Raw genomic sequence first — 21970 nt, 5'->3', positions numbered from 1 at the left:
TGCCATGTTCACTTCTACTTCTGTACCTTGGCTGTCTTCAATATGAAATGCTCACTCTTCTTCCCTCCATCTGTCCAAAAATAAGGATTTGATCTAAGTTTCACTTTTCCCAAGTAACTGTCCTTAACAGTTTTTCAGCAACCTTCTCATGTTTGTAAGTTCTGTAATACACTATACACTAAATATCTTGACAGAATTGCATTGTGTCTTGTGAATCATTTTATGTATACAGAAGAGATATATCCCTCTAACTTAACAACTTCTTAATGCCCAAGCCCTTGTCTTATAATTCTTTATTTCCCTCAATATGTAGCACAAATAGCTTGCATATAATAGGTTGGCAGATGCTCGGTAAAGAATACACATTCCTTATGAGCAAACAACTTACAGCTAATGTTATCCTTTTAGATCAGCAAAGTGAAATATTTGCCTTCCTCCATAGGTCATTAATATTGTTGCATAACACAAATTAGTTTACACTATCTAAAACTCAACAGTGCAAAGGTATAACTTCATTTCACCTCTAAGCCCTATCACTCCAGAAAAGAAAAGAAAAAGAAAAAACAAAAAAGAAAAAAAAAATATATATATATATTATATGGCACCCAATTTTTCTTCATATTTTTATCTTAAACTGTAACTGTTTCCAGATGTCAATTCATTTTCATTTTTAAATTTGGTTAAGAGTGTCTCCTTTTCTGGGACCAACAGTTAGCATAATGGTTATGTCTCCAGACTCCCATGTAGTCGACCGCAGTTCACGCCCCAGACCCGGTGGCTTAAACTCATGCCAGGCACATGTGTGTGTGCCCAAGATCCCGAGAGGAGAATGGAGGAGAAGGGATTGCAGTGTGGCCATCCCCTCTGGGGGGCGATTTCTCGCTTTCTATCGCTTTCCCCAAGTTCTGACAAAGATCCTCTCTTTGATCGTACTCCAGTCAGGCTCCTAAGAGCCTCCTTCACAGCTAGGTCCCTATGTTGGTGTAGGAAGGCTTAAACAAGCACTAACACCGTTTATAATAGCTCAAGGCCACATCCATAAGATAAACCGGCCCCTCCTTAAAGCGTCTGCCTGGGAAAACTCAAGGCTGCCAAAATATTTCACTGTTTGTTCCAGCCAACACCTAAGGATAAGGTCTCTGTCTCCTAGTCTCTGAGGAGGGTAGATTCCTAACTTCAATAATTGCCATTACCAGACACAGCTGGCCTAATCTCATTTACACTGATGAACCCTTTGTAACTTTTCTTTTTCTGTACCCTCCTAAGTTTCCAACTTGCACTCCTCCTTACATCCACCCTTACTCTCCTTATAAAATGCGCAGTCACTTCTGCATAAATCAAAGTTGAATTCCGTTTACGATGAACTCTTTTCCCTGTTGCAATAGTTACTACTGATTGTGATCTATCCTTACCACTTTTAACCAGTATCTGGCTTTATCTTTGAGAGTTTCCCAGTTAAAAGGGAAATGACTGAGATTTGTGGCCAGGCAAAAGCCCAAAGCCCACATCTTCAACTACTACAATATGACTCTAAGCAAATTTTCAACTACTCTTCAGTATGTACCCTCTGCTCTAATCGGTATGACCTCCCACATATTTAGACTTTCATCAGACATTTTCCAGGCATTTTCATAAAAATGTCTGGTACTATGTTAGATCCTGGAGGGACAAAAAAAGAATGGGTTGTCTTACCCTTAAGGAGGAGCTCAACTGTTGAAGGGACATCATAATTTAATAATTACGGAAAAATAAGAATAGAGAGACACAGAAAAGACATCAACAAAGGTCTCTAGATTGAGGTTTCTCCGGTGAAGTGCCAAAGAGAAAGTTGGACAAATTTAGATTAAGAAATAAGAGTTAAGTGGATTTTTTTTTTTACAAAAAAGAGTAGAAGTATAGAAGAAACATACATAGAGATAGATATGAAGGATCCTAATGATTCCAAAAACCTAGGCTGGAACAAGCAGACCATGTGGGAAATAGAATAAGCCTAAAGATAGGGGATGGCACGAGAAAACCCTCTATGTCAAACTCAGGAGTCTGAACATTTTTTCTCAAATGCTATGTGTAGTCGTTGAATGAGTCTAAGCGTATGTCAGACATAAGCGAATTTGCGTTTTAGAAAGATACCTCTGGAGGCATTATGGAAGAGAGATTAGAGGGATTAAAACTGGAAGTCAGGAGACCTGTCAGGAGACCAGAACAGTAATCCAGATAGACTAGGCTCTGGGCTAAGGCACTGTCCGTTTGCAAGAAGTGGAAGCTCCGGAGGCGAGAGCAAGACAGAGCCTGTGCGGAAGGAATTAGTGCCTCTCATGTCACTCAGACTACTTTATGCCACCTACCCTCCCCCATGCCATGTTCACTTCTACTTCTGTACCTTGGCTGTCTTCAATATGAAATGCTCACTCTTCTTCCCTCCATCTGTCCAAAAATAAGGATTTGATCTAAGTTTCACTTTTCCCAAGTAACTGTCCTTAACAGTTTTTCAGCAACCTTCTCATGTTTGTAAGTTCTGTAATACACTATACACTAAATATCTTGACAGAATTGCATTGTGTCTTGTGAATCATTTTATGTATACAGAAGAGATATATCCCTCTAACTTAACAACTTCTTAATGCCCAAGCCCTTGTCTTATAATTCTTTATTTCCCTCAATATGTAGCACAAATAGCTTGCATATAATAGGTTGGCAGATGCTCGGTAAAGAATACACATTCCTTATGAGCAAACAACTTACAGCTAATGTTATCCTTTTAGATCAGCAAAGTGAAATATTTGCCTTCCTCCATAGGTCATTAATATTGTTGCATAACACAAATTAGTTTACACTATCTAAAACTCAACAGTGCAAAGGTATAACTTCATTTCACCTCTAAGCCCTATCACTCCAGAAAAGAAAAGAAAAAGAAAAAACAAAAAAGAAAAAAAAAATATATATATATATTATATGGCACCCAATTTTTCTTCATATTTTTATCTTAAACTGTAACTGTTTCCAGATGTCAATTCATTTTCATTTTTAAATTTGGTTAAGAGTGTCTCCTTTTCTGGGACCAACAGTTAGCATAATGGTTATGTCTCCAGACTCCCATGTAGTCGACCGCAGTTCGCGCCCCAGACCCGGTGGCTTAAACTCATGCCAGGCACATGTGTGTGTGCCCAAGATCCCGAGAGGAGAATGGAGGAGAAGGGATTGCAGTGTGGCCATCCCCTCTGGGGGGCGATTTCTCGCTTTCTATCTCTCTGTCTTTCTCTGTCTTTCTGGCGAGCACATGCACCCTATAGCAAAAAACCTCTACAAAAAAAAAAAAGAGTGTCTCCTTTTCTTTTTCTTCATTTCTAAAGGTAAAATGTCTACACCATCTTCCAAACTCCTTAGAGTTTCCACAAAATAAAAATGTTCTTTCCAGGTCCGGCCTGGTGGTACAATTGGTAGCAAAGTGAACTGCAGTGATGGAAACTACATGGCCAACTGTGGATTCATCTCCTTGGGTCAGCTTGAAAACATGCCAGGTGCATGTCCAAGATCCCAAGGAGCTGGAAGGCTGGGAAGAGGGAATAATGGTATGACATCCATCTCCCTCTGTCTCTCTCTCTCTCATTCAGATACAAACTCTTTCTATCATGAAAAAAATAAACAATTTTTTAAATGTTCTTTCCAGAGTCAGCCCCATAGCCTAATAGTTGAGGGAACCAGATCCCAAATGGCCACCCCTGGTTCAAATTCCAGTCCAAGTAATTTAAAAATATGCTGGGGCACATGTATGCACATACTCCAAGTTCCAAAAGATTGGAAAAATTAAGGGATTATGCCATGACCCACCCCATTGAAGGTACTATCTCTTTCTCTAGCAAGTTTTTTTCTTTTAATGTTCTTTCCAGAAAAATAAATAAATAAATAAATAAATAAAGTTCCACTTAACCTAGTATGGCAAACACCTTCCAAAAAGTTACCCATTTTCAGGGCCAGTAGGTTGCCAATGGATAAGGCACTGGACTCCCACCTAGCCAACCAAGTTCAAGTCCCAGACCTGGTGGCTTACTGCCTTACTTTCTCACTTTCTCTCTCTCTCTCTCTCTCTCTCTGGTAAGCACACATCCCTATAGCAAAACTTCAAAATAATAATAATAATAAATAATTTTAAAAGAAAAAAAATGATCCATTTTCAATGTCAGTTCCTCCACAAAGCTATCCTTCTTCTCTCCCCCTCCTCTCACGTGCCTCTCCTCAGACCTAATTTGGTCAAAGTATTTACTGAGCACCTAAGAATGATCAGATATTGAAGTGACTTAAAAGATATCTAATCCATGGTTTCAGATCCTAAATCAATCAATCAATCAATCTCTCTCTCTTAAGTCCTATTTTCTTATTCTGGTTTATATTTTAGTTGTTCCTTGTCGTGTGGGTTATCATTTTGTTGATTTCTCAGTACCTTGTAAATTTATATTTCTTTTCACCTTAGAGTTAAGAGAGATCTCGCATTTAACAATGCTTTCTCTTCAACCCTTCCCTTAGGCCACTATATGCCACCCCAGTTCAAATGGCTTCTGTTTCTGTAAATCTCAGTCATTATTCATTCAGAACTACTTTTACCCCACACCTTTCTTTCACTCTGACTAATATTTGTTTCACTCTTCAAATTTTTCTTTTTTTTAATTGCCAGAGAGCATGTACACTTGCCAAAAAAGAGAACACCCCCACACACACACACACACACAGTGGGGCATGGTTACACCACAATCCCTTTTCCTCCATATTATCAATTCTATGAGGGTTTCAGGGGAGAGGGGAGTTGTACGAAGCTTAATTTTAAAGTAGCCAGGGCTAGGATTTGAACTTCAGTTTGCCATCTCTGATCTAGCTTTATATCCACCGTGCTTAACCATTGCAACAGGAGCAGCCCAACTCTTCAAACTTTTCTATGCCAAGATACTTGTAAGAAATCACAAGTATCATCAACTACTCACACTATTCACATCCATTTTCTTGTTTTGTTTACATACAATGACATTTCTGAAACTAATAAATAGTAATGAATGGTCATGGTATAAAGATGACTTTAAAATACAAGTACTTGGCACCAGCAGTTGGTGTGGTGGTGAAGGTGCTGAACTCACATGGCTGACTGCAGTTCAAGTCCCAGACCTGATGGCTTGCTTTCTCGCTTTCTCTTTCTATGTCTCTCTCTCTCTCTCTCTCTCTCTGGTGAGTACATGTGCCCTATAGCAAAATTTAAAAAAAAATAATAAACAAAATAAAATACATCTTTAAAATGAATATATAACAGATAACCTTAGGAAGACCCAGGGAAAATAAGTATTCAGTTCCTTAAATAAATGTGCAGCCAAATAGGGCATTGATGGGACCCAGAAGGATTGATCAGAACAGAGCATTTTTCTGCTATTTCAAAATTTATTTGCATTAATTGTATGACATATAAGGGAAGAGAGTGCTAAGACTGCTGAGTTTTGTGATCTAGTATTTTGTAATACATGTGGCTATTTATAATGAATAGATCTTGTAACGTGTAGAGACTCAACTTTCAATTGCCTGATACTAGTGATTCTTATATAAAGTTAGAATTTTTTTTTTTGGGGGGGGAGGTTTTTGCTATAGGGCACGTGCGCTCCCCAGAAAGACAGAAAGAGATAGAGAGATAGAAAGCGAGAAATCACCCCCAGGGGGGATGGCCACACCACAATCCCTTCTCCTCCATTCTCCTCTTGGGATCTTGAGCACGCACACACACGCACCTGGCGTGAGTTTAAGCCACCAGGTCCGGGTCTCAAAACGCGGCCGGCTAAATGGGAATTCAGCAACATAGCCATTATGCTAACTGCTGATCCCAGTTAGAATTTTTTTTTTTAGAGAGAGATTTTTGCTGTAGGGCATGTATACTTGCTGGAGAGACAGATAGAAAGGGAGAAATTACCCCCTAGGGGGAATAGCCACACTACAATCCCTTCTCTTCCATTCTCCTCTCAGGATCTGGGCATGTACACACACGCACCTGGGATGCATTTCAAGCCAGTAGGTCCAGGATTTGAACCACATTTGCCATGTGGAAGTCCAGCAACATAACCATTACACCATCTACTGGTCCTAAAGCTAGAATATTTTTTTTTTTTGAGAGGTTTTTGCTATAGGGTGGGTGTGCTCACCAGAAAGACAGAGAGAGACAGAGAGACAGAAAGTGAGAAATCACTCCCCAAGGGGGGATGACGACATCACAATCCCTTCTCCTCCATTCTCCTCTCAGGGTATAGGGCACGCATGCACATGCGTACGGCGTGAGTTTAAGCCACTGGGTCCAGGACTCAAACCGCAGTCAACTACATGGGAGTCTATCTAGTGACACAGCCATTACACTAATTGCTGGTCCTCCAAAGCTAGAATTTTTTAAGTTCAAAATGTTATTCTATTTATCTGTCAACTAGTTTATCTACATTAGAAAGGTATCGAGAGTTTTAGGAAGATAATTCCAAGTAAGAATTTTACATATAATTTCAAAAACAAAAAAAAAGGTAAAAATTAGATAGCAAACAGGTAGAACAGGCTATTTATCATACACCACCAGTTTTTAACCCAGAAGCCAATTTTTTTTGGAGAGGTTTTTGCTATAGGGCGCATGCGCCCGCCCGCCAGAAAGACGGAGAGAGACAGACAGAAAGCGAGAAATCACCCCCCAGGGGGCATGGCCACGCCACAATCCCTTCTCCTCCATTCTCCTCTAGGGATCTTGGGCACGCACGTGAGTTTAAGCAACTATGTCCGGGACTCGAACTGCAATCGACTACATGGGAGTCCAGCAACATTGCCATTACGCCAACTGCTGGACCCAACGCCAATGTTTTTAAAGAAAACTGTTGGCCTGTAGGGCCCAGAGGGTAGTGCAGCAGTAAAATGCTATACCCTGTGAGGCAGACCCACATGAGAAGGGGGCTGGTTTACATCCAGAGACCTCCCTGACGAGACCAGGTACACGTGGTCCTGATCTAACCTGGCAGAAGCTAAGGGCGAACCATAGAATCGGGCTCATAAGGGATCCTGTGTCTTTGTCTCTTTCTGTCTTGCTCAGGAAATAATAAACTTTAGAAAAAATAAATAAATAATTGGCATTTAGCTATTTACATACTATAGACAATAAAAGGTCTTACAATTTAAGTAGAATTTCAAATACCGAAGGACAAAAACAGAATCAGAAGACACTGCCATTTTAGTTTATGACATAATTCTTTAGACAGAGCAGATTTTCAGAGCATTTTACTTGAAGTCAAAAATAATCCATGAGATCTAAAGACTGCACTTTAATTTTAAACCTCCTAAGTCCACAGGGCCATCGATAAAAGCAGTCAAGGAATAGCTATGATCTTCCCTTTTACGCATGAGTGCCAGTTGTGTTTGCTTTAAGCATCAGACTCTCTGGCAACACCATGGCCCTCAGCTCCACTTAGTTGAGAAAATGTTTTATGAGTCATGTGTTTTTTCTAGGGATATGAGCTCTCAGAATTATTAACTACAGGGAGGGAGTAAAAGTCAAAACTCATTCAATAAAGTGTAATATACTCAGATTAAAGGAACAGGTGCCTGAACACAAGTCTAAAGAAAAACTTGAAGGATGCTTTTCAGCCCACTGCACGCCTCTGACTAAACAGTCTTGGGGATCTCGCATTTCGACCACAGAATAATGAAGGCAGCACTGGGTAGACCGGAAAACCTCTTCTCTTCCTTCTTCATACAAAGCAAACTGGCTTAAAACCTCTCATTTCCTTCTACAGCGGCAATTTTCTGAGATACAGAACTGCCATCTAGTGACTAAGAAGAAAAAAGCAAGGTGCTTTACGTGAAAAAGAAAACTGTAAACTTTGAAAGTAATGAAACACTAAAATTTGTAAACTTAACACAATTTAGCAGGAAGTTATAGTAAACCTTCAAAATATATAGGTGAACTAGTATACTAATATGTAATGTACCCTGACATTAGACTCTTCCAAGATGGTACAGTTTAAACATAATAGGGTAACTTAAAATATACTTATCCATCCGATGACACTAAACAGCCATGGGGTGATCACACATGTAAAAGCAGAACTTTATCCTGGTAGAGATTTACAACCTCAGGCCTATGCTCACATCTTGGCTCTATCCTTTATCCATTCAGTTTTGCGACCTGAGACAAATCACTTTTAACACCTAGAAACATCATTTTTTTTCCCATTTAAGTAATAAATTAGCATAGCAATTTTAAGGGATTATTGTAAAGATTATGTAAAGTTGTGCTAAAAATGGAACAAGACAAGGATCCCTACTTTTTCCACTCCATTTCAACGTAGTGTTGGAAGTCCTAGACAACGCAATTAGACGAGTCAAATAAAAGACATTCGAATAGGAAAAGAATAAGTGAAATGATAGATGAATACAAGAAAGTAGCAGGGGAAAAATATTATATGAGGTTAATATAGTAAAAGAATAAGTATAAAGTAAATTGACAATTGTTTTAGTTCTATATATCCTCATTCTGACTATTTATCTTAGGTCCTTATAAAATATACCATATCGTCTAAGAAAAGAACCAGCCTATGAAATAAACTTACAACAGTGTCAAACGGTTCCAAAGTAAGTGATATTATTGAGTGTTTAACCTCAATTGCTTCTTAACATTGCCACTTCACAATTAATTTATGTATAATTTCTGGCATCTAGACCATTGTCAACAAGAAAAGAAGAAAATTGACATTTATTCAATCTACCCTTGAAGCGCCACATTGTAACACCAGGTGTTTTTGTTTGTTTGTTTTAGATTTTTGTAATAGGACACATGTGCTTACTGGAGAGAGACAGAGAGAAAGAGAAGGAAGTGCCCCTAGGGAAAAACAGCATGTTAAATCCCTTCTTCATTCTCCTCTTGGGATTTGGGGCATGCACATGCATGCACCCAGTATGATTTTTCAAGCTGCCAGGTCTAGAACTTGAACTAAGCCATAGTCAGCCATGTAGGTATCCAGCACCTTAACCACCACACAAAACATGCTGGCCCCACATCAGGAGTTTTTAAATTGTGCAGTCCATTTGATTTATGTGTGTGTGTGTGTGTGTGTGTGTGTGTGTGATATTTTTTTAAGGTTTTGCTATAGGGCATGTGCACTCACTAAATAGAAGCAGAGAGAAACAGTGAGAGAGAAGGTAAGAGATCACCCCCCCCCTCAGGTGGCCATGCCACAACCCCTTCTCTTCCATTCTCCTCCTGGCATTTTAGTAACACACACATGCACACCTGCCAGCGTTAGCTTCAAGTCACTGAGTCCAGGACTCGAACCATGATTGGCCATGTGGGAGTCCAGTACCTTAACCACCACACCAGCTGCTGGCCCCATCTATTCATTTTTTTTTCTAACCACAATGTATTTTACCATGGTGCATAGCTCAAGAAAAATAAAGATATTCTATACTTTTAAATACATGAACATATATCTTGAACTATTGTAACTATCATTTTAATATGTAAAGCAATGTTGTATATGTTTTATCATTGATGGTCTGTTTTTTTTAGTTTTTTCCTTAAGGCACACGTGCTTACCAGAGAGAGACAGACAGACAGAAAGACACATTGAAAGGGAAAGTGACAAATTACCCACTCCCTAGGGGGGGTGGGGATGGCCACACTGCAATCCCTTCTCCTCCATTCTCCTCCTAGGATCTTGGGCACGCACACACGCACCCAGCGTGAGTTTCAAGCCACCAGGTCTGAGACTCCAACTGCTGTTGGCCATGTGGGAGTGCAGCTACGTAATTGCTACGCTATTTACTGGCCCCCATTGACGGTATTATAGGATAATCTTATTTATGTTCTCTCTAGCATTACCATATAGAACAAAAATTCAGTCATAATATTTCCGAAACATAAGAATTTTAAAAATTTGAATATATTCTTCTCGATCACAATTTAGTCATGTCTCCAAGGGAAGTAAAACTGAAAAATAATGAGAGGCTACTTTGAGAACACAATTTTTCTTAGTGCTGACTTTACTATTTAAATATTTTCATCTCTCTTCACGGGCACCTAATCATTGCAGTTAATAAATAAGCATCAACTAAGTCTACTGTGCCTCTTCAAAGTGCCCAGATTATTATAGGTCTCTGATCTGACAAAATAATCTGGAGAACTTATTTTTTACGTTACTATCCTGAAGAATAGTTTTATCCTTAAAATAATAGCCAATATATCTATTTTTTTTTGAGAGGTTTTCGCTATAGGGCGCGTGTGCTCGCCAGACAGACAGAGAGAGACAGAGAGACAGAAAGTGAGAAACCACCCCCCCAGGGGGGATGGTCACGCCGCAATCCCTTCTCCTCCATTCTCCTCTCAATCCCTTCTCCTCCATTCTCCTCTCGGGATCTTGGGCACGCACCACACACACCCAGCATGAGTTTTAAGCCATCGGGTCCGGGACACGAACCGCGGTCGACTACGTGGGAGTCCAGCGACATAGCCATTACGCTAACTACTGGTTCCCCCAATATATCTATTTTTGAAAGCACCACTGGACTACAAGTTCTCAGCCCATGTTATTCCCCTGTCTATCCTCCAGGGGGAGCACATCTTTCATATAGGATGCAGGGCTTCCCTTTAAGAAGTCATTTTATACTTAAAAAAGAGTTCTCAAAGGTCACCACATCTTTAATTTTACAGAGAACACCAAGGTCCAGACAATCTGTGTTATCACACACTAACCAGAAACAGACCTGAATGTAGAACCCAGGTATGAGTCTCCTTGTTTTCTACTAGAACACACTCAGCAGGATAGAACACATCTTACTGCTGATGTATAACACCATGTTATTCTCAAAAACATAGTTGGGCAAAAGTATAAATACATTTTTTAAATGGTATTATACCCAAAAGAGCAATTGCTAGCCACAATTCCTATTTCATGTAGATGTTTTCTTTGTTGCAATTTTTTTTAATAGTAAATCCATTTGGTACAAGAAAAGAGATACAAAATTTGGTTTCTTTAGTAACAGAAAGTTCCACACACATTAAACAGACTCCAACTAATGTCTCATCTACCCAAGCAACTTAAGAATCATATTTGAGTTAGAAAAGCTCTGACAGATTTTCTTTAAAGATCATATTCATGAAACTATTTGATCAGGCGCATCTCAGCACAGATTCTCCTGGGGTGACCATTCTTTCCTGCAGGAGCCACCTGGTGCCAGGCCCATCTCTTTGACTGGATATAGACAGAAGCAGCTTCAGCTTCAGAAAGGTCTGTACTCAGTTCCACTTCAAGGCTGATTTTCTTTGCAAGATATAAATAGAAGAAAACATCCCTCTTCTGCCGGACTACATTCCCCCATAGGCTGAGGGAAACAAGGGCATCCTTACCAACTGCTCAGAAGGGAAAATAAATCATAGTCTGTCTACTTTTAAGACACATGAGCGAGATGAAGACTTGACATCCTAACAAGCTCTTCTTACCTGCTGGACATCATCTGAACGTTTTTCTGCAGTTTCCGAAACAGCAGCTTGAGATTCTGGATTGGAAAGGAAGCACAAAAGCAATACCTTAGAGAATAAATTTACCCATTTCCTCAGTGAGAAAGCAAAACTTTTACTGAAATATATCATAAATACCAAAAATAGCCAGTCACTCTTCCAATTATCTTACTGGATTATGAGTCCATGACTACTTTTTGGTTTTTATATAGGACATATAATGAAGAGTAGTCCTGTCATAGTTGTTTCTAAAATAGTTGTTTCTAAAAATTGGAAGAATCCTATGCTCTTCCTTACACATCAACCATAATTCTTTTTCTCAATTGTTCATTTCTTTTTTTTTTTTTTTTTTTAAGAGAGAGATGTTTCCTATAGGACACATGCACTCACCAGAAAGACAGAGACAGAGTGGACAGAAAGTGAGAAATCACTCCTCGAGGGGAAGGCCACACCAGAATCCTTTCTCCTCCATTCTTCTCTTGGGATTTTGGGCACACATACACATATGCCCAGGGTGAGTTTTAAGCCACCAGATCTGGGAGTTCAGCGATGTAACCATTACGCCATCTGCTGGCCCCTTGATTATTCATTTCTATAGTGTGCTAAGAAGTCTCTGCAAGACTTTTACTTATTATTCATTGAGCTAAAGTCTGCACCATATATAATAAAAGCCACCTCATCAATCTTGAAGGTTGGGATATCAAAAACCTTATCTACCTGTTGACAAATTACCTTCTAATTTCAACAAGAGATAATCAACACTGCACCCAAGAGGCACTGAGTCACAGGGATTCCTTTTATCTTCTTGTCTTTTGAGATTCTACAAGACTGCAAATTCACCTTGCTGGGGGAAAAAAAAACCTAAGGGGCTGTGATGATTAAGGCAGCCATATCACACATGGTCAACTGCTCAGTTCAAGTCCCACATCCAGTGACTTGGAAAATACAACAAGCACATGTGTGTGTATATGCCCAAAGTACCAAGATGCGAATGGAGGAAAAGGGATTGCAGTGTGTCCACGCCACCTGGGGGGTAATTTCTCACTCCTTCTTCTTCTGTTTGTCAGTCTCTCTTTCTCTCTGGTGAGTGCACATAACCTATAGCAAAATAAATAAGTAAATCCTAAGGAATAACTAAGTACAGAAAGCCCCCCCACCCCCAACTTCAGGGCATTTTCTTCTAAGTGAAGCTTATATGTAAATTTAAAGATATAATTATAAAAATAAAAAGGCCTTCAGGTATCCCCAGTACTCTTTGGATTAGAGTCAGAAAACCTATTTTATTTCAATTTGATCAATTTAATTGAAAGAGAATTCATTATGCTTCATTTAGATAGCATGACATATAATTGGCTGCCTAATAAACTGTAGATGCTTTAGTTCTGATGTACCATGTCCTTCTACAAATAAAGATGGAGTTAAACACTTAAAAGTTTCCCAAATGAGATCAATCCTATGTTCTGTTTATTTGATTATTCAATAGTATGCATCTGCCCCTCATTGCCAAAAAAGATAACATATCCACCCCAGGCGTTAGTTAGCTAAGGAGAAAATGCAGGCCAATAAAAACACATTTACATATACAAATACATGTGTGTGCACATACACGTACACACATATAAAATGGAGAAGTATCTGTAGGAGACACAATTGATCTTCTCTAAAATGTTTTTCCCTTGACTAAGTGAGGAGCTCTGAGAAATAGAACATTATGAACTCTCCTTGGTCCACTATAGAATTTATTTTTTTAGAGGCTTTTGCTATAGGGCACATGCGCTCGCCAGAAAGACAGAGACAGACAAAAAAGCGAGAAATCACCCCTCCCAGGGGGGATGGCCATACCACAATCCCTTCTCCTCCATTCTCCTCTCGGGATCTGGGGCATGCACCCACACATGCCTGGTGTCAGTTTGAGCCACTAGGTCCAGGACTTGAACCGCAATCAACTACATGGGAGTCCAGCGACATAGCCATTACCGAAACGGCTGGGCCCAGAATTTTTTTTTAAAAGCAAGAATTTTTCTATAAGGTGCATGCACTTACCAGAGAGACAGAAAGCGAGAAATCCCCCCCCAGGGGGGATGGCCATACCACAATCCCTTCTCCTCCATTCTCCTCTTAGAATTTTGGACATGCACGCACACATGCCTGACATGAGTTTTAAACCACTAAGTCCAGGACTCCAACCATGGTCGACTGCATGGGAGTCCAGCAAAGCAACCATTATGCTATCAGCTGGTCCCTAGTCCATAATAGGATTTCTACATTATCATAATTGACCATGTGGGCAAAATCTGGTACCATGATTGAACATTTGGACAAAATGTAGAAATAAGCTGATGGTAGTGTATTTACATTACAGCACGCAGAACTTCTCTTCTTGGCAACCATTAAACATTTCTTTTGTATATTAGAGGCTAGAAAAATTGTACTTCCCTGAGCAACTGTAATTTTCAATTTCATGGACACAAAAGATGGTATAAAATTGTTCACATCATCTTTTCTGCTTTGAACCTGAGAGACACAGTTTGAATTACCTTTTTATTATTTATTTATTTTAATCATGATAGAGCATGTGTGCATGCACTAGAGACAGACAGAGAAGCACACTGCACATGGCTCAGTCATGCCATAATCCCATCAAGTCCAGTCCTTCAGCCTGCCAGGATCCTGGGCATGCATGCACTGCCTAGTGTATTTCAGGACAGCTGGGCAGAACAAGGGACTTCCAGTTCCATAGTCTGCCATGCTACTGACTGAGCTGTCAATTATCTTTAAAACTGCAGGTTCATCTGAGACATATTTCAATATGCTAGCTTATCTCAGTTTCATCCTAAAATTTCTTTTATTTTGATCTATTCCCCTTTGCAATCATTTTGCATACCTTAGATATTTATAAATTAAAATCTTTTTGAAACAGAGGTGGATTACAACTCGTTCAGCCAGCACATAAACACGGCTTCTTTTTTCAGATTTCTGCATAAAAATCTTTCTGCTGTGGACTAGCAAATGGGATAGTGGTTAAGGTGCTGGACTCCCACATGGCCAATGACGGTTCAAGTCCTAGGCCTGGTAGCTTGAAACTCGCACCAGGTGCATGTGCATTCATGCCTAGAATCCCAAGAGGAGAATGAAGAAGAAGGGACTGTGGCATGGCCACCCCCCTCCCCTACCTGGCAGACGATTCCTCACTTTCCCTCTCACTGCCTCTCTCTATCGTTCTTCAGCAAGCACATGCACCCCATGGCAAACACTTCAAAAAATAAAAATTTCTGCCATGATTCTACAAAATCTCGTTCTGTATATTTTCTTCCAGGATTTTCAGTGCCTGGATTGGCTTTCTAAAATCAGTCTTGTATTTGTTCTCTTGGCCTTTTACATTTCCAAAGGAAAGAAGGTAACTTGTACTTCCACAGATGAAATAAGAACAATCAAGTTTGTATTCACATCTACACCCCCTGGTTCTATTCTTCATAAATTTGAAAATTCGACTTAACTATCTGATGGTAGTGCATTTGCATTACAGCATACAGAATCTCTGAGTTTCTGTAAATCTACTGAATGACCTTTGCAATTTGGCATTGCATCCCTAAATGGTCTATAAGCCATTTTAGCACACACACAAAACTCTCCTTTAAATCTTGCATGTATGTGCTAAGTAGACATTTTATCTACTTAGAACTTTTCCAACAAAAGATCTCCATTTATTTACTCAAACGTTTAAATATATACTATGTGCCAAATGGTCTGGAATTGCTGGAAAATATGTCTAGATAGGGACCAGCAGGTGGCATGGTGGTTAAGGCACTGGACCCCCACATGGCCAATCACAGTTTGAGTCTCAGACCTGGCAACTTGCTTTTTCACTTTCTCTCTGTGTCTCTGTCTCTCTGTATCTCTATGGGGAGTGCATGTGCCCTATAGCAGATTTTAAAAATAATAATAATAATAAAGATAGATAAGTAGATAGATAGATATAGATAGATGATAGATAGATAAAAATTACAATCAATAGGGCTGGCCCTGTAGCCTCATGGTTAGGGAGCTGGTTCCCTTGTAACTAACCACACAATTCAGATCCTGGCTCCAGGGACCTGGAAAACATGGTATGCCCAAAATTTCAACAAGAAAGAGAGATAGAAGAGAAGGGATTGCAGTGGGACCACACCGCACTGGGGATGCTTTCTTCCCTTCTCTGGCTGTCTTCCTCTGGTGAGCATACAAGCCCTCTGTCAATTTTTTTTTTTAATTACAACAGATAGATAATTATAATTATAAATATAACAGATAGATATACACAGGATGTCATGGGACTCAAGAAAGAAGAACTATCGGGGGTAAGTGTGTGAGTACATTGGGAGCACATTACAATCTAATTCCCTTTCCAGGCAGTGTTAACCACCGGGAGGCTTTCTCAGACTCCGAGGGGCAGTTTTAACACCCTAGGACTATCTGTGGACAAATCCCAACTGCCTAGAGAGGCAGAATGGGAACAAAGGATTCACAGACATCTGTGGTCCTTCTGCAACTCCCTGGTGAAAAGAGGTACCAGACTTCCCATTTATATAAAGAAGGGTCCGCTCCTTCATCAGTACATGAAGGGAAAGAAGACCCTCTTCTATGGAAGGATTTATAGAAAAATTAAAGTGAGATACATGAGAAAGACAGAAGAAACAGTACCACAAATCTGAATTAACTGGACATATGAACTAGTAACCAATTTTAAGAAGAGCTGGAATTTAAAAAAAAAAAAAAAAGGCAAAACAAAACTAAAACCAGAAAACAAGTTCTCAATTTTCAAAAATTGACTTGTAAGTCTTCTTCAAAAAGAACTCCGGCTGTAAAGTGGAAAGGGCTCACAAGTTGCATGTAGTGGTTTGAGCCATGATGTCATGACAGAATAACGTATAGCCATCATTTAAGCATGCTGCTAAAATAGCTTATTACCATTAGAATTATATCATCAAAATCTGTAAATGACAGAAAACAACACAAGACTCGGGACCAGCAGTTGGTGTAATGGCTATGTCGCTGGACTCCCATGTAGTAGACCATGGTTCGAGTCCCGGACCCAGTGGCTTAAACTAACACCAGGTGCATGTGCGTGCGGGTCCAAGATCCTGAGAGGAGAATGAAGAAGGGAGTGCGGCATGGCCATCCCCTCTGGGGGGTGATTTCTCACTTTCTGTCTCTATGTCTCTGTCTGTCTGGCGAGCGCACGGCCCTATAGCAAAAACCTCTCCAAAAAAAAAAAAGAGAGAGAGAGAGAAAGAAAACAACACAAGACTGTATGCAAGGTTTTCCTATGATATTGACATTGTTTGTCTTCCACACAGACAGCCAGCTCTTAGAAGTGATTGTCTGATTGGAAGACAGAGCGGTAGGGTTCCCCTAGAACGAGACTGTTCCTGGGAAAACTTTCCGGTAAACTTCACGGGCTCATTGCAGGGAAACTTTAGAAAGCATTATCAGATCACTTTGGTAGAAAGAATGCTGTATGCTTGTTGGTGCTTATAACAGATCAACAGGAGAAAAACAAACAAGTCACTAAGTTAAATTACTGTCAACTTACCTCCATCATCCTCTGTAAGAATGCATATTTTAAAAGGAGACAAGTTATTGGTTTAAAAAATGACTTGCTCTGGCATTTTGCAAGTTACACCAAATAATACAGAAAAAACTAGGTTACAAACATCCCAGTATTAATTTTAATTCTCATCTTTTACCAAACTAAAGTTTAGATTACCACTCTTAATTAATGTTCAGTCAACTGTTCCTCTAGTATACATAACCAATAACTGAAATGTTTTTAAATTTTTTTAAGTATACTAAAATTTTAGAATATGATATAAATGTTCCATTTAAAGAGTGAGAAAAAGAGGGCCAGCAGGTGGCACAGGGCTGGACCCCAACTGGCCAACTTCAGTTTGAGTCCTGGACCCAGTGACTTGAAACTCACACCAAGTGCATGTGTTGCATGCCCCAAATCTTGAGAGGAGAAGGGAAGATAGGGACTTGTGGCATGGCCATACTCCTGAGGGGGGACGGATTTCTCACTTTCTGTCTTTTTTGCCTCTCTCTCTCTGTGTCTCTCTAGTGAGCACACATGTCCTATAGGAAAATCTCTCAAAAAAAAAAAAAAAAAAAAAGTAAAACCAAAAAAACAAAAAAAAAAAAAAAAAAAAAAAAAAGAGTTGAGAAAAATACAGTAGGGAAGAAAAAACATGAAAATATCACTCTCACCCTAATCAATGATGCGAAACATAGGCTATGACCTACTCTTAAAAAATGTTTCAATGAGGGACCAACAGATGGCGTAATGTTTATCTCGCTGGACTCCCACACAGTTGATCATGGCTCAAGCCCTGAACCACAGGACGCCAGGTGCATGTGTGTATGCCCAAAATCCTAAAAGGAGAATGAAGGAGAAGGAATCGTGGCGTGGCCATACTCCCTGGGGGCGGGGAGGGGGATTTCGCTCTTTCTCTCTGTCTCTCTGTCTCTCCAGCGAGTACACATACCCTATAACAAAAATCTCTCTTAAAAAAAAAGTCTCAATCAATGTGATTCACTCTTAACTCTACTATATTTACACCTGGGTGTTTTGAATTAAAAATAACTTCTAACATAAACAGAACATTGTATATAATGGGATCAACACTTTCAAGTTGTGCCTTTTTTCTTCTAAAAAGTAAAAAATGCATACTTTCACTTGCTTCCTTTATTTTCAGGTGTGATGACGTGAGAGCATCTCTTCTCTGATGATCTTGGCTGTAAGGACCAACCATGGCTCTAGATCAACTGCTCTTGATGCGTAAACCTTAGGATCAACTCAGATTCCTACACAGAACATTTGGTGAGCTCTTTTTCTCACTGTTGTTTATTTTGGGAAATACAGCCCACCTAGTGAATACTCAGCAGTACCTCAAAATGACTGGACATTAAAAAAAGATCTTGCAGTGTCATGTGTCGGCCCTGTGCCATGCCTTGGTGGAAAGAAGAAAGAAGTAAACACATCCCTCCAGAGACAGGGATAAAAACAAGAGATCAGGTTACCTTTGCAGAACTTCAGGCAGGTGCTAGAATAAAAGCTTTGACAGTGTTGGTCATTGTTGGCTTTAAAGGGAATTCATGAAGATGATAATGGCATGAAATAATGATAAAATAATAATAATAATAGTAAACTCTTTCACTGAGCCAGCCACTCACTGCATTCTGCTTTCTAATGCTTTACACAAACTCATATAATCCTCGAAATAGCCATAAGCAGTAGATACTACACTCATCACCGATTTACAGATCAGGAAACTAAATATACTCGCTAGGAAATTTACCTGAGATTACAAAACCAGTAAGTGGCCGAGGCTCTTATATAGTGCTCGTATATTGTACTCTTCCACTACAGGTCCAAATTAAGTTTCTAATGACTATTTTTTCCTCTATGAGCCAATGAGAAAAAAAAAAAAAAAAGTCAAAATGCTTAACTCTAACACCTATCCTACCATTTAGGAAAATCTGGTGAGAGATAGAGAGAGATCTGTGAATAGCAATGAAATGATGTTCTTCTGTTTATTTCTCGTTTATTCCTACTCAATGCACCAAGAGAACGTTGGTAATTTATAATATCAAAATGAAGAAAAAACAAGGGACGAAACAAAAGTTTATTATACAAACATAATTCTTAATGCTATGTCGCAAATATAAAGTGTTTTCCTAAAGCTGGACGTGAAGATCATTATCCCAAAGAACTCCTCCAAATAAAGTTCATGTTAATCTCATGCTATCTTCTCAAAAAATAACACCAAAAAACACTTGTTAGGGAGAGAAAGAGAGACCGTGAGAGAAAAAGTGAGAAATCACTCCTGGGAGCAGGGGTAGGGGCAGGGGATGGTCATGCCGCAATCCCTTCTCCATTCTCCTCCTAGGATTTTAGGTACACATGTACACGTGCTCGGTTGTGATTTCAAGTCACCAGGTCTGGGACTCGAACTGCGGTCATCCATGGGAGTCCAATACTTTAATGACCACACCACCTGCTGGCCCCAACACAAAAAGCTTTAAGACAACAAAAGGAACAAAGCAAAAAAAAGAAATGTTTAAGAAAAAGAAAGATTACAGCTGAATGCTGTTCAATTTCTTTTAAGTTACTTTAAAAATGAGATTTAATAAAACTTACATTCTTTTCTCTTCCAGTTATCTCTGAAAGTAAAGAAAAGAATTAAGAAAAACACAAAGAAAGCGGTGAGTGAGTAGAAATTCTAACTCAGCAGTCTGGAAACCGGGGCATGAGAATCTTTGATTTAATAGGCTTCCCAGTGATTTTAACTGGGTTATCTTCAGATTATACTCTAACACATACTTAGAAGAGATATGCAGACTCAGTATCCAGTAAGAACTGCAAAAATACATTCATTATGTTACACACTTTGAGAAGAGTCACTGTCTCATGGCCTACCTGTTTCAGCATCCTTGGGCTTGTGTTCTTCATCGAGAGGTTTAGATGGTGACCACGCAGATGGGACTCTCCTGGGAAACTGCCCTTCTGTGTAATCCAGCGAGTGGGTGGGTTGACTAACTGCAGCCCAAGTATAAAGTTGATCTTGCTATATGTAAAAATTTTAAAAAAAAATGTAAGTGCTATTAATTCGATCACAAAAAGCCCTAACTGAAATATTGCAAAATCATGTCATCAATTTACCTATATACAAAACATTAAAACAGTAGTTTATGCTACTCCCTATAGATTCATAACACATTCCCTTGCAGGCATTTCATGTTTGTAACCATACCAGTCTCAACTTTTTTTTTCCGGTAATAAAATCTTTCTTTGGAGAGAAAGATGCTATGTAGGACTAGAGGGAAATATAAGACCAGACAATCCATTCAATCTGATAATTCTCTGAACTAGCATCTCTAAATCATTTAATGTCCCTTTAAAAATTGTTTACAACTTGTGGCAAAGCTAAAGGACAGACTGTACTAAGGTGCCATGGAACACCAAAAGGCCAAGGAAACCTATTTATCTTGGATCCAGGTTGGAAACTATTTGGGAGAGAAACCATGAAAAAGTAAATGAACCTGCCAAGAACAAAAGAATTGAAGAGTGATTTTCTGGCAAAGAAAGACCTTACCAGTTGCAACCCAACAGAAAAGGGACAGAATGAGAAGGCTAGTAACCACACCCAAATCCAGGAGACAAACCAAAGCTTACAAAGGAGGCTGTTGTGAGCCATAGAAAATGGCTCATTAGGATTTCAGAATAACAAAATATTTCACCACTTTAGGATGCAGACACTCAAAACATGTATGCCCTACATTCTCTTTACGGCATTTTCTTTGCTCAGGTATATTTTCCTAAAACCTTTTGATCAAAATCAAACAAAACAAAGAAAAGAATATGGCAGAAGTATAAACTAAAACAAAAACCACACTGTAATCACTGAGTTGAGCTATAAGTTAAATAAGTCAAAAACTGGACAGATATTGCTACTTTTGTAATTTATTTGATAAATTAAGAAATTCATAAAATAATAGTACCAACAGTAAGATACAATGTATAGATCAATTAGCTTAAACTTTATGTTTAGGGCCATTGGCACTGAAAGTCCAGATTCCCAAGATCAGCTAGGGCAGCATTTCAGACCTGGCAAAGTATACCAGTTATTCCTCTCTCTTTCAGTTTTCATATGTTCATCAACATCAGAGGCTTTGCTATTTGGCAAACTAAATATCAGAAATAGCTTTTCATCTGTGAAATAAATTACTTATTTAATTAGCATAAAGAGTGTTAGACATTAGCTTTCATTAGAGACACCGGAAAAATTCAATTTAAGTGAATTGAATAAAACATCTGAAGGATAAGGCTCAAGCAAGAAATGGTGCCAAGGCATGATACTCTGGCAGAGCTATTCCAGCTGCTAGTTTAGGTGGATGTCTCCTTGCCTGTTGCGAATAATTAGACAAAACTCTTCCTCTTTCACATCTTTATCATATAAAAGTTTCTCACAAGGTGTGGTCAGGTAGACCCAGGTAGCAAGATGGACATGCTGTGACATGTTCTGACTTATGAAGAGGGTTTTTCTGGACTCTTGTGTATATTAATGTATTTAGTAAATACCTATGTATTTGACAAAATTTTATTTGAGGTATACTTTCATTAACACAGTAAGTTCCTAAACTACATATAAAAAAATTAATTCAAAAGAGATCAAAGATGAAAACATAAGACATAGAACTCTTAGAAGAGAACATAAAGGGGGGAACCAGCAGTTAGCGTAATGGCTATGTCGCTGGACTCCGACGTAGTCAACCGTGGTTTGTGTCCCGGACCCGGTGGCTTAAAACTCATGCCAGGCACGTGTGCGTGCGTGCCCAAGATCCCGAGAGGAGAATGGAGGAGAAGGGATTGCGGCGTGACCATCCCCCCTGGGGGGTGATTTCTCGCTTTCTGTCTCTATGTCTCTCTCT

The 21970-nt window shown here is 39.3% G+C and overlaps 1 protein-coding gene across 1 annotated transcript in view; it reads right to left on the bottom strand.

Annotated features, from left to right (window-relative positions):
• Positions 1 to 21970, bottom strand: part of FMN2 (formin 2) — a 407588-nt gene that overhangs the window by 264109 nt on the left and 121509 nt on the right. Inside the window, 2 exon segments of the mRNA XM_027767852.1 lie at positions 11486 to 11541; positions 19959 to 20106. Coding sequence (XP_027623653.1) covers positions 11486 to 11541; positions 19959 to 20106 — 204 coding nt within the window.

This window comes from Tupaia chinensis, unplaced genomic scaffold (assembly GCF_000334495.1).
Source record: "Tupaia chinensis unplaced genomic scaffold, TupChi_1.0 Scaffold000074_1, whole genome shotgun sequence".
Lineage (NCBI taxonomy): Eukaryota > Metazoa > Chordata > Mammalia > Scandentia > Tupaiidae > Tupaia > Tupaia belangeri.
Note: the sequence above shows the minus strand (reverse complement) of the source record. Positions and strands in the feature narration are given on the sequence as shown.